The 13,373-nt window shown below is 54.6% G+C and overlaps 1 protein-coding gene across 9 annotated transcripts in view; it reads right to left on the minus strand.

Annotated features, from left to right (window-relative positions):
• CTDP1 (CTD phosphatase subunit 1) overlaps positions 1–13,373 on the minus strand; it is a 56,803-nt gene that overhangs the window by 39,044 nt on the left and 4,386 nt on the right. For 8 of the 9 annotated variants that reach the window (XR_010407332.1, XM_064577967.1, XM_064577969.1 and 5 more), the window contains exons 2-5: positions 5,422–5,505; positions 4,731–4,824; positions 2,893–3,021; positions 399–549 (exon numbers count right to left, since the gene is read on the minus strand). Coding sequence is in view for 8 of the 9 variants with exons in the window: in XM_064577967.1 (XP_064434037.1) it covers positions 399–549; positions 2,893–3,021; positions 4,731–4,824; positions 5,422–5,505 (458 nt within the window). In the remaining variant the exon portion in view is untranslated. Of the gene's footprint in view, positions 1–398; positions 550–2,892; positions 3,022–3,473; positions 3,690–4,730; positions 4,825–5,421; positions 5,506–13,373 lie in introns of those variants that run through there. The other variant, XM_064577970.1, reaches the window with a different exon arrangement.

Consider the following 13,373-nt stretch of genomic DNA (forward strand, 5'->3'; position numbering starts at 1 on the left):
AACACTAAACCAGCGCGTCACTCACGTGCAATGAGACAGCCACAGCCAGGCTGCCTGCGCTCCAGGGCTCAAGGACAGACGGACACCAGCAACGTGGCTCCGGGGGGTTTCCAAACCACTCAATGGAACAACCTCAAGTATGCTCACACAGGAGGGTTCTCCTCTCCTACCTACCTGCAGTCCTGAGCAACTTCCAAGCTGGCCCGCTGCGTGCCCCTGACCGCAGCGCGAGCAGCCCACGCATCTGGGGAAGCAACGGCTAGCTCTGGGACTGAACCAAGTTTGGGGGAGCTGGATTTTCCCCCTCCATCTTTAAGGGCGTCACTGGAAGTAACACTGTGGACAACGTTCACGCAATGCTCGACGAATACAGGGCGACCGAGGGCTGAGCCACCCACCTGCGATGGTGTGGGCATACAGCCGGCTCCCGAACGTGAAGACGTGCAGCTCGTAGAGCCTGGCAATCTTCTCCAGGAACTCCCTGCAGTGAGGACGCACACGGGTGTGCAGCATCGGCTCGCCCCGGCCCAGCTGGAAGTGAAAGATGCCCTGGAAAAACACACACGCCCGTGAGAAGGCAGGAGCCGCCCGGGACGGCACCTCCAGACTGCGCCCGCCCCCCCCCCCCCCGCCCGTGGTAGCCACCCACGACCAGCACCCACGGTAACTATGCAGGGGACTGTGCCTTCTTAGTTGCTGAAGGACAACTGAGGTAACCACCCTGTTACCACGGGCTTCAGCGATGTCGCCAGATCCTTACGCTAACCATTTTGTCCGCGGTCTTTTTCTGATGAGGGGTAAAGCAAGTGTCCCTGAGTGACAGCGTGCGTGTCTGGTTCCTAAAGCACAAACTCCTGCTGAGTAGCTGAACCACAGCAGGTCACCCAGAACAGGTGTCCAGGGACCCACCGACAGCGTCCCCGGGGCAGGGACAGGAGTAAACCACGTGATTTAGTCTAGCTCCCCGACTGTTCCAACATGCAGGTTTAACTCACAAATACAGCACAAAAGCTGACGTGGTATTCCAAACCCCCTTCAGTAGACACGTAAAATTAGTAATAGCAATCTGCTTACACGTCATTAACAAACAAGTAAGTTTACTTTCCTAAGGAAGCTAAACTTTGATCTTTTTAATCCTGTTTATCATTAATTTCCTCAGTAAAAATATGCTGAACTGAAAAAAAAAGGTAAGTGACCCTGGTCCTTAGTAACTTTTGGCTAGCTCTAAACTAGTCAGCCCTCTCACGACGCAGCTGTTCCGTGGAAACACGTGGAAGTGTGGCATTCTAGAATCTCGGTCCCCCTGCTCCACAAGTGCAGTGGAAATGTCCTTAAAAACACAAGTTTGGCTCTCCAGAGTTCAGAATGCAACACATCTTTCTAGCTGTGGTGAGCGGCTGCCGGAGTGCCTGGCAGGGGCAGAGGTGAGAACGGAACCCACCACGGCCAGCCGGAGCCGAGGCCTGTCCACGCGGACGGAGGAGGCCTTCAGCTTGTACATCACGCAAGCGAGGAACACGCTTGCCACAGCGAGTGCACACTTTTATGGAACAAATTAAAAGAGCCAACTTCAAAGGCACAATAAACCCCCAGCCAGGTGGGGCAACAAACACGGAACACACGCGCGGCAGGCACTTGTCTACACCAAGTCCCCCAGCTCTTGAACACATTCACACACGGGAACACACGCGCAGCAGGCACTTGTCTACACCAAGTCCCCCGGCTCTTGAACACACTCGCAAAGCAGGGTAGTTGTCATAAATGAAATAACCTCGAAGGACTTCCAAACACTTCACGTCACACACACAAACATACACCCACACGGGATCTCTCGATACACAGAGACGGCTGAGGCAGCTCAGCAGCACACGCTGCTTCACGGGAGACGGGACTGAACCCAAGTGAGAAGAACTCCACTGCTCACAACTGTCAGGACAACCCCGCACCGTCCGCAGCGTGCGGTAAGGAGGCAGAACCCCACTGCGTGTGGGACTGATGGAGACGGTCCCCACGGACGCTGCTATCACTGCGTCTGTTTACGAAGCCAAACTTCTTTCAGGCCAAGTTTGTAACAAAACCCTGATGACACGCAGCTGTCACTGAATGCTGTGACCAAACCTCTCCTGTCCCTCCACCCCCAGCTGCCGGCCTGGCCTCAGCACTCCTGTCAGAGGCCTTCCCACGGGGCTCAGCCACCATCAGAAACCACTATCTGCAGATGCTGACGACCTGACGTCTAATATAGAGTCTATGCATCGACTGCCCAACGGCAAAGAATTCTAAAAATGACTGTTTCTGTGTTGGTGGGGCCTCATTCATTAATGACAGTATAAGCTGGTCTCACCCTTCAGAGAGCCAGCTGTAACAGGAATTTGTAAATGCCTTCTGAAGGGGCCAGAAGAAAGTCAGCTTCTCAGGGTCCATACCAAGGAAAAGAGGTGGAATGTGGGAAGAGTTTTAATGTGGACTTAAATAGGGTTCTGTCCTTGACCCTTTACTTTTCTCTGAAAAATTAATTTCCCCGGAGAATCCCACCCTGTATCTGCAGTCTCTCGAGTACAGACCCAGGACCCATCTGTACCCCTACCCCCAATATTTCAGATACTCCTGGAAGTATCCAACACCAGCTCATCGTCCCCACCAAGGCTGTTCCTCCTTTGCTGTCCACCCCGCTGTCTGCCCCCGGGACTCAGGTCTTCCAGGTCCCGAACCCTCAACCCTCCCAACTAACTCGGCCACGTGTGGACCTGGCAATAGTGGGGCCGAGTGAGCCAGGAGGTGGGAGTGTGCTCCGTGCCTCCCAGTGAGGACCAGCCTCGGGGACACAACCCCAGCAGCATGGGCCTTGGGATCCTGTCCCTGCCAGCCTGCCCAGCCCCAAGAAGCGCTCACTTTGTTGGACATCTGCTGGCAGTGTTGTTCCGTCGTGTGGATCAGCGTCTGGTCCAAGTCCACCATGAGCACCAGCTTTCTGTTTCGATGCAGCCGCTGCTGGTCTTCCCGTCCCAGCTTCTCAGCTTGCTAAAGTTAAAGGAAAAAGGAAAACCATGAAATAAGTGTATCTGGATCCAAAACCAAATCCAAATTTGTCAGGAAAAACAGAAGGCATCGGAGAGGTGTTCTTTGCTGGTCTCCGCACCAGCACGAGGGCAGCCCCACCGTGTGCTAATACAGCACCCGGGGGCCACACGGCCTGCACCCCCCCCACCTCCCGAGCCACTTCCGTTTGGTCCTGTGGCTGCTGAGGACACGAGGATTTCTGATCGTAATTCTGTAACTTAACGTGTTAACCAATGAAAGAGGAGGCGAAAGAAAGCAGCTGAGTTCGTCAAGTTTGTTTGAACGCAATGAGCTGCAGAATGAAAGGAAGAGGCAGGAAGCTGAGGTTGGAGGAAAACGGCCAACTGTGAAGCAACAGGCAGGCGGCAGGGGTGTGGCGGCACCGTCTCAGCCCCCCAGGGATGCCACTTCACCTCAGCAGAGACCCAGGTGGGTCTTGGAGACGGTGTGGCACACCGTGGCCTATGGGGCCAGCGTGGGACTCTCCTCTGGGAAGGGGCCCCGGCCAGCAGCCCGTGTTTCGGGGTGCGCATCACTTCTGCCTCCTCACTTCAGCTCCCGTTGCTACAGACAGGCGCCTGTCTTGCTCAAGTCAGCCACGAGAATGCTGCGTCTGCCGCCGAGAGGGGCTACGGACACAGACCAGCGGTAATCCTGTCACCGCAGGAACAATGGGGGACCCTTTCTTCTCTTCTTATCCCCCAACTTCCCAGGTCTGTGTCTCCGTCTCTCTCACTCAGATACTCTTCTGTATTTACATTTGGTTAAAGTCCAGTAATTCAGGAAAATCAGAATCCTGTATCGGCATTTTGTCTTTCCCACAGAAAAATAAAGCGGGTATGTATCATTCAAAAGCACAAATCTGACAGAATTACAACACTGAGAAACATCTCCCCATTTACAAAAACGGGCAGCTCTGAAACTGCCTCACAGGAAGACAAGAGCCCAGCTTCCACATCACTCGTGGGAGGCTCCGTCCTGGTGCCTGCGCCCCCGCCCCCCGCATCCCTAGCCCATGAAAACGAGGTGTCAGGACGCCTCTGACCAACACTGCCCGCAAGACTCTTAAAATGCATGAGAATTGAAGACTGCTCTGAGCACACACACCTGCCGCCCCACGGATGCCGCTCTGCGTGCTTTCCTGCGAGGACTTGTGCAGCACGTCCCCCCCTGCCCCCTCACCCCACCAGCTCTGCCAGTGGCAAGTGCCTCTCAAACCCGACACTTGCCCCTCGTGCACAGCCGGCCGCTCCCACCTGCTCTCAGCCCTACCACTCTTCTTACAGGGCATCGATGCCCTCCCCTCATCCCCACCCCTGCAGCTTCCAGTGGCTTCCCGCCTTCCCGTCTGTCAGCCTCCCGCTCTGCGCCAGGGGACCACGAGCCACAGCCCCCCACAGAGCTCCCGACTCAGGGGCAGTGGGGCCAGCATCTCCCCAGGAGGCAAACCCCTTTGGGAAAGAAAGAAACACGTGCAGCCTTCTGTACCACAGGCAGAAAGCATGTGCCACACAAACCGCCCGTCTCCCCAGGGGCTGTCTCAGAAGCCATCATGCTGACAGGCCCGGTACATTCCCCAGCCGCCCTCTGCACAGTGAGAGAGACCCACAGAGACTCCCTGCTGTTCTCAGGAAATTTCAGACTTGGCCTCTGCCAGACGCAGGCCTTACCTCGGAGCTCACCATCAGCTCTGGGACACTGTGCACCATCGACACCGTGGCCGTGGACAGAGGCACCTGCTGCTGCCCGTTCTTACTCTGCAGCCTGCACACGAGAGAAGGCACACTGAGATGAACATCTGGAACTGACCAAGTACGCACAGAATGCGAGCAGGACTGCGGGGTAAGATTCTCATCTACGCTTCAGGTGATGCTCGACCTCACTCTGCTGGCAGCTGCTGTCTGAAAGCAGACAGGAAAGCTCTCACCAAGAGCTCACGAGGATCTCCCGGAAATGAACTGTGATGGCCACGCTGGAACAAGAAAATACAGGACAGTCCACACTGCTCTGCACATCTAATGAGGGTGACCGCCTGCTGCTGGTGGTAAAGGAGCCCAGGCAGCGAGGTGGGGGGCCGGGGCGGACCTGGGAGCCGTGAGGTGCAGGCCAACCGCGGATGCACAGTTTGCTTGGCTGCAAGGGAAAAGCAAACCCACTACGCCTGGGTGCGCATCAGACACACCCCAGCGCTTTCAGAACTTAACCAGAAAGGACACCTCCCTGGGAGACAGACCTGAGTTGCCAGATAAGGAGGGTGCCTGCCATCTGCTGCCGGAGGTGGATGCCCCTTCGAATCTGTAGGTGACCCCCTCTCAAGCACCCAGAGGTACCACCTTTCACCCGAGAGCTGCCAGTACTTACTGGGTTAGGTCTTGGCCACACTCAGCACACAAGCCTTTCATGACAACCGGGTGGCTACATCCTTCCAGACGCACCAGAACCACCCTAGAAACAGAGATGAAAATGGTCCCAAATTAGGAAGGTAAGAAGTACGATCCCTTGGTTTACCACATGACCATAGGGGATATACAGAGCCCGAGGTCCGGTACCGATTCTGCTAGCGACTTCCACCCAGCTCCCGGCAGGTCACACCCCCCTACAGGGCTCCGCCTCCCCGGGGCCTCTCTCATGCAAACAGGGCTGGAAGAGCCAGGGATGTCCTGTCAGGAGAGGAGACCCGGGAGATTATTAAGACTTGGGATACGTTCTGATAACAATTCATAAACACGGAAGCTTCTGTTCATACGGCAAGGAGCAACCTGGTGGAATCCCTACAAACGATAAACGCTGTCTCCCATATGTCACTCCCGGCCTACAGAGAAGCTACGCTGCGCTGAAATTGTTCAGAACTACTATTGCATTTCTGTTTTACCAACGCAGAAACGGCAACTTCCTGCGTGCGCTAGTACCAAGCTCCCGTCCGAAGGGGGGCAACGGGCACACCCCCCGCAAGGCTGTGTGGCCAGAGCACCACCGCCGAGCCAGAGCTCTGGGGAAATAGCTCGGTACCACGGGAGTCTGCGGATCCCACTGAGCCTCACCTAGACCCGGGAGCCCAGGCACCTTCAGGCCAGCGTCTGCGAAGAGGGGCCCTTCTGGGTGCTTCCTCACAACGGCCACAGACCAGAGAGACACTGTGAGGTCCGAGAGCTGGCCCCACACTTCTCCCTCCTCACCCATACCGCCACAGAGGACCTTCATGGGCTCACAGAGGTACCACACGGGTACCCGGCACCAGGGGCAGCACCCCCTCTTCCACAACCAGGCTTGCTGCCCCGTGTGTCCACAGCCCGGCAGCATGCTCGACCCCAAACCTCGGTGCTGGCATTCTTCAGGGAGGTGCTCTCCCATCTTTAGCACCCTTTAAACCGCTAGCTAGAATCTGCCCACCTCCCCAGTCTTCAACCAAGCTGCCCCTGCAGCGGACCACACCGCTCCTCAGAACCTTCCCCATCTGTATGGCACCTGCTCAAAGAGGTCTTCTTGCTCCAGGTTCCTGTCCGTCTGACGCTGGGGATCTATGTGCCAAGGAGTCCTGTCCCCCCCCCCCCGCCCCCCCCCGGCTCACGTCCGCCTCCTCCGGGCAGCCTGCATTTCTTCCACCTTCCACCACCAGCTTCTGTGCTGCCGGTGTTGGAGCTGCTAGTTGGGTCTGGCTTTGGGACCACAGCCCAGCTGGCTTTCTCCACTTGACTGGCTCTGTAGCACTTCACCCAACCAAGGCCAGTCCCCGCTCAGATGCCCGCGTGAGAGCCCCTTCACCCTCCTTTCTGACTGCACACCACCCCCTCCGAGCGGCTGCCGGGGTCCAGGCCTCTCGGATCACAGCCCTCACGGCAGGCACCTCCGAATCAGCCCTTGCTCGGACACAAGACACACACCCTCCCGGGGAGCTGTCCGCAGAGCAGCCCACCTTGCAAACAACCTGCAATTTGGACTCTACCTGCCGGGGCCCCTTCCTTGCCCATCCTGGTCCCCTGCCTGCAGGAGGGGAAACAACAGGCCCAGGAAGGCGGCCGTCTGAGAGGATAGGAGCAGAGCCGGCAAGAGGACTGACTTGCACTTTCCCAAAAGTCAAAGGTGTCTATCAACTGTTGGCTAATGGGTTTTTGAAGGGTTTGTCAGGCCTTCTGGAACCTGGCAAAAATCTGCTGTTTGCCCCCTGGAATGCTGGGGGTAGGTTTTATGAGAAACAGAGTAAACTGGTTCATTCACCAGTCTTCAGGGTTTACAAACGCTGATGTTGCTTGCATTTTAATGACAGGTTCTGGGGACCCACTACCGCGGAAGAGTGCAGTCTGCACAAGCACCGCAGACGGAGGGGTTCCGGTCTCAGGCGCAGTGTGACCTGGTGGCCAGGCCTGCAGACACTGCCCCTTCCTCTGTGCCCACAGCAGACAGATGCGAAACGTACCCAACAGTCTGCATTTATTCACTTTACTCATTTCTACACTAAAACCCGACTTGTGGATTATTTTTTCAGGAACACCAAAAAATGGACTAGGAAGATTTCACCAGTCTTTCCTAAAATGTTAACCTGAAGATGCAGCTGGTGCCTCTAGCTCAACCAATAAACAGGTCGAAACACTTTGTGCAGTATGTGTTTCCATTCTGTAGTCAGCTCTTTTCATTTTCTTAACAGTGTTTTTCGAAGATAAGGTTTTAAATTTTGATCCAGTTCAATTTATCAGATATTTTGTGTTCTTAAGAAATCTTTGTCGGGCACCTGGGTGGCTCAGTTGTTAAGCGTCTGCCTTCGGCTCAGGTCATGATCCCGGGGTCCTGGGATCGAGCCCCACATCGGGCTCCCTGCTCCACGGGAAGCCTGCTTCTCCCTCTCCCACTCCCCCTGCTTGTGTTCCCTCTCTCGCTGTGTCTCTGTCAAATAAATAAATAAAATCTTTATAAAAAAAAAAAAATCTTTGTCTTACCCACATCACCAAGATTCAAGGGGAACCCCAAGGGGGTGGGGCGACTAATTCTAGAGGATTAACTGTCCTCCAGCAGGTGGAAGCTTCTAAGACAGCTCCCACAAGGTGACAGGAAGCAGGCGTGGGATGGGGGGGGGGAGGAGCAAGGCCACGCCACACAGGTGAGGGACACTAGGCTTCAGATCCCCCCAGCTAAGAGCACGCTGAAAGTGGCGGCTTGGAGATCAACGGGTCTGGAACCTGCAGGTGGTGCTGGGAAGGGAGCCAGGGGTGGGGTGAGCAGACAAACTCTAAATGCACAAGTGCAGGCAGGAGATGCTGGGAGAAGTGTGAACCAAGAGACACAGGAGTGCCGTGGACACTCTCGGACGTTCCCGAACACACCTGCCAGGAACAGATACAGAAAGGACCAGTAAGTCCGCCTGGAGAACAGAGCGAGGGGAGCACAGGTACCTCCAGCCGCCACACAGCTGAACGCACACCTGTCTGGATGTGGACGGGGCCAGGCTTGGGGCACAGGTCTGATGGGCTGTGCATCCCAGGCCAGGGCATCACCATCTCATAGAAAACAGACGGCAGGCCTTTGGGGACCCCCAACAATTAAGGCAGAGGCAGAAAAAAGAATGTCAATTTTAAAAAACAAAACCAAACCACTGCTCACAAAGGCTGAGTAGCCAGCATCACAAGAGATGCTAGGGAACAAACACGTTGAGAAAGAAAAAGCTGTCAGAGGTAAGCGCCCCCAGGAGAGACCAGACAGGGTGAAAATCGCACCCAGATCAAGATGTGCACACCCTGACTGGGGGTGGTTTCCAAGGCACACGTGTGTCAAAACTCCCCAAACTACGCAGTTACAATGCGCATCTACACTGGCTGACTACCAACTAACAAGGCCCACGCACCGGACCTGCTGAGGAAGGCTTGTGGTGACCTTCCAAAGGGCCGTGTGGTAGAGCCCCACAGCGAGGCCCAGAGGAGGACGGGGCCGGCCCCCGGGCTGCAGCTGAGTCCTGCCCCCCCAGCACCATCCAGTCACCAGGGGGCTTCCGGGGTCACCCTTGCAGGGCAACCCCGGCGAAGGCAGGCATGCCATCCAGGGTGACAGCTACAACAGCCTGCCTTGTCATGACCCCTGGGACCTCACCGGGCCACTCCGTGGCCACTGGGACCCACGTGCTTGGCTCGGGACATGCTCCCAAGTGCTGCTGGAAGTCTCCCCAACACAGGGGCTCCCTCTGCTCAGACCAGCCTGCTACTCACCACCTCTGCCTCATCCTTCGGTCTGAACCCAAGCCCAGAGCCGCACCTCCTCCCGGAAGCCCTCCCAGCTCCCCCTGCTCTAGGTGACACGCAGTACACCCTCCACCGGGCTGTACCTCGAAGGTCGAGCAGGCACAGAATCCTTGACAGAGCGGGGAGGCGCCAGCAGGCAACCAGGAGGCAGGTGCACATGAAAGGACACAAAGGTGGGGGCACAAAGGCCAACCACTCCGCACGTCCTTGGCAGTGTGGCCCGAGTATGTACCTTTCTCTAGAAAGCCTTGCACCTACAGGTCACATTAAAGGTCATGCAACCTTCTGCGCTGGGGTCAAAGAGTTTTGCCTGTGGTATTCCACAGAGCAGATCTGGGCTCAGTCGGCTGTGCTGCTCCCCGGGGGAAATGGGGCGGCGTCTGGAGGCACCTCTGGCTGTCAGGATGCGGGGGCAGCGACTGGCATCTGCAGGGTGGGGCCAGGGGTGCTGTTAAGCACCTTGCCATGCACAGGGTGCCCCCTGCGAGCCCAGTGCAGACAATCGACAGATGCGTGTCAGCTTAGAAGCCTGTCCTGGTGGATACCCAGAGCTGTGTGCACCACCTGCAGGAGAGCAGGGACAGCCGGGGAGCAGGCACAGGGAGGCCCCTGCTCTCAAAGGTACTTGGGACAGTCCAATCACCCCAAGGCCTGAAGAGAATATTTAATGCTGACAACGACTACCACAGGAGACAGTACCACACAAAGCTTCTACAAGGACTCCCTCTGTGGTGACACGACATGTGTGTCACGGTCCTATGACACGTGTAAGAGATACACGGATCCCTCACACATCAACTTAATCCCCCATAAACTGCCTTCGTTTCAAAACTCAACGTCTCCTCTCCTTGACATGAGTCACCCATAGTGTTGGGAGCTCAAACTCCACATGTGTGAATATTAACAGAGGATTTGCTAAATTTAAGCACGAGGTCTCCACTTGGAATTCATCCTGGCAGTGCGTGTCCCATTTCGCCTCATGTGGCGGTGGGCTCAGCACCAGTGGGTGAGTCCACGCAGGAAGGGTGTGGGGAGAGCAGGTGGTATGCATTCACCCAATGCAAAACAAAACATCATGCAATTTTCACAGAGTACCCAAGTCTGAAGACACCATGTGCTACAATCTAGCAAAGTGGGCCCCAAACCAAGCAGCATCCCACTAGAAACCCACCGTGTCAAACCCACCGTGTCATACACCCCTCCATGCAGGATGCTAAGACCACACCTGCCAGGTTAGGGGAGGAAGTGTTTAAAACCACAACATCACCTCCACTCACAGGGTAGGAGCCCTAGGTCTTCAGAGAAACGTTTCTGACAAATGTCGGCCAAAGAGAAATAAAAGATGCCGTGTGCTGCCACCAGGCCACCCGGGCCTGTGCGGTTTCTGGAATTTCTGCAGCCCAGGGAGGACGGCAGGCGAGGCCTGAGGCTCAGAGCGGCACGCTGGACCGGACCGGACCACACAGGCCGCGCAGCTCATGACAGTTTGTGGCTACCCCCAAAAGACTCAGAATGAACTGTTTGTCCCACCCAGCCACATGGATACGCACACATGGTCCAAAGTACAGCATCTCAGAAACATCCAGTCTAAATGAAAAGGAGAGTAAAGGGACTGCATTCTTTGTCTGAATTAAGAGATCATTCAGAATGGTTTTGCAGGGTCAGAGCAGAGTACGACATTATCCAGTGGACTACTTCTCCTGCATCTTTGCATGGGCCAAAAGAATTCTCAAAAAAGTGAAGGAATGGCCAAGAGAGATGGGAAGAGTATTTTTTAAAAAGTACAGTAATGTCCTTTTTCAGTACAAGATGATTTCATTTTTGCAGATACTGATGCAAGACAGGGATGAAAGGGTTAGTGTTTCTACCCTCAACCCAACAAACAGCCACCAGTGCCACACCTAAGGGGAGTGGCAGGCTGTGACATCTAGAGAAAATACTTCAGCCAAGGAGACCAGCCCCAGAAGGTCACGTCAGTCACCAATAAATGTTAACTTTCCTGGTTTGTCCTTGAAAAAAAATCCATAGGAAAATCATAAAATGCAATTTCTGAAGAAGTTATTTTCCCCCCAATACACAAACTCTTGAATCTTTTGTATGCATCGGCTTTCGTGTCTGCTCTGACGGGAAGACGGTGGGGGGGGGGTGCGGCGGTATCAGAAAGAGCAGGGGGTGAGGAAGGTGGGTACCCTGAACTCTGTGCTCGTAGAAGCCATCCCCGTTAAATGCTGGGTCTGACCCTTCCCTTCTCCTTGCAGATTAGGAGAGCTCAAGGCCCTCCTCCAAACGCCACACACAGAGCTTAGTGTATGAGTGCACGGGGGAAAACGTATTTTGTGCACCCAGATCCTGGTTCCTAAATGTCATTCTCCATTAAAAGGAAGCAGGACTTCTTGGAGAAATGGGTGATTCCAGAGCTCAGGAGCAGGAGCCTCAATACCATTCGTGTCAGAAAACATGGCCACGCTCTCAGACCGACGGGGCCTCACCACAGGGGTCAGCTCGACGGGCTCCCACTGGCCAAACCTGGGACAACTGGAGCATCAGGGCAAATAACAGTAGTGGACAATAAGAACCCAAGAGTCTACACTGTTAAATTAATTGTTCTTATAGTAGAAAGCCAATCCAGAAATGAAGATGAACAACAGACTTAAGAACGTCACCACTGGACAATCCTGATAAAAACAAAAACACAGGCGATTCAGACAAGAGTCATCGAGATGCCAGAAACGACGGGTGACCATTTGATGCGAGAATTTAAGATATTTACTGAGGAAGAAAGTATCTCTCACAAGGTACTTAGCAATTACACCAGGAAAATTAGTAAGTTTTCACTACAGCCGCCACCTAACAAACCAGAACGGGACAAACTGAGGCCACCTGCTGCCTGATGGGCCTGCTCAGGACACACAGGCACTCTGGCAACTCCTGCCCAAATGTACACCACAGTGTGAACTGACAGCCAGTCTGCAAAACCACCAGCTGATAATGAGAAAAAAAAGGAGGAACCACCCAAGGTTAGAGGCCCAGGAGCTCTGACAGCTGAGCCTAACACACGATCTGGGGTTTCTTTTGCTTCCAAGGACAATACTGGCCCATGAGGGAGATCCAATGAGCAGAAAATAGCCCTGCACGGACATTATTTCTGATTCCGATCATTGTACCACGGTTCGGTAAGAGAATTTTTTTAGGAAATTGAAATATTTAGGGATAAAGTGCATCACATCTGCAACTTACTCCTCAACCTCAGGAAGAAAAATACCACATGTGGAGGGGGAAGAAAGGTAAAGCAGATAGGGCAACATGCTGACCTTTGGAAAATCCGTGTGACACTTATATGAGAAGTCTTGTTACTACTCTTGCAACTTTTCTCTAGGTCTGGAATTATGTCCACAAAGAAGCACAAAGGTACACCAGCTTTGTGACTACTGCAGGGGCAGGTGAGGTGCCAGCAACAGGGCGCAGAGCAGCGGCGGCAGCTGAAGCACCCCCACTGCCTGTCATTCAAGCTGGGCCCATGCGGAAGTGAGAGCCAGGACAGGGCCACTTCAGAGCACGCTGGCCACCTCCGGCCTGGTGACTGAAGGCATGCTTGTCAGAGACAAGACCCAAAGCATCTGAAGAAACTAAAATAAAAACAGACGACCCATTCCCAGTGCCACGGAAAAACTACAAACAGAGCTACTGAGATTCCACAAAGCAATTCTGTACAGAATTCTCTTAAACCTGTATGCACCTCCACTGTGGCCTCCTAGGACTTATTTGACGAAACTCCATTTTCCTAACATGCCTCAAAAGCAAGTGGCACCACCACACCCAGACCCGCCTGCACTGCTGGGTTACACAGGCAGGGAAGGACTCCCAGCCTCGGGGAGGCCAAGCGCCTCCCTAGCCTCAGAATTTCAACATTGTCTCCAGGATGCACCCCAGATTGCTGCTAAGTTCTTCAAAATAGCATGCCGGCAACTTTAAATGCTTCCAGCCTTAAACAGCAATAGCCACCCCGCCCCCATGCTCAGATGAAAAGCACTGCAGGGGACATACGGTATCAGCTAACACGCAAGGCAGACTGAACTCCATCATCCCACC

This window comes from Mirounga angustirostris, unplaced genomic scaffold, assembly GCF_029215605.1.
Source record: "Mirounga angustirostris isolate CCGP_5_RB_7025 unplaced genomic scaffold, mMirAng1.0.hap1 SCAF_14, whole genome shotgun sequence".
Lineage (NCBI taxonomy): Eukaryota > Metazoa > Chordata > Mammalia > Carnivora > Phocidae > Mirounga > Mirounga angustirostris.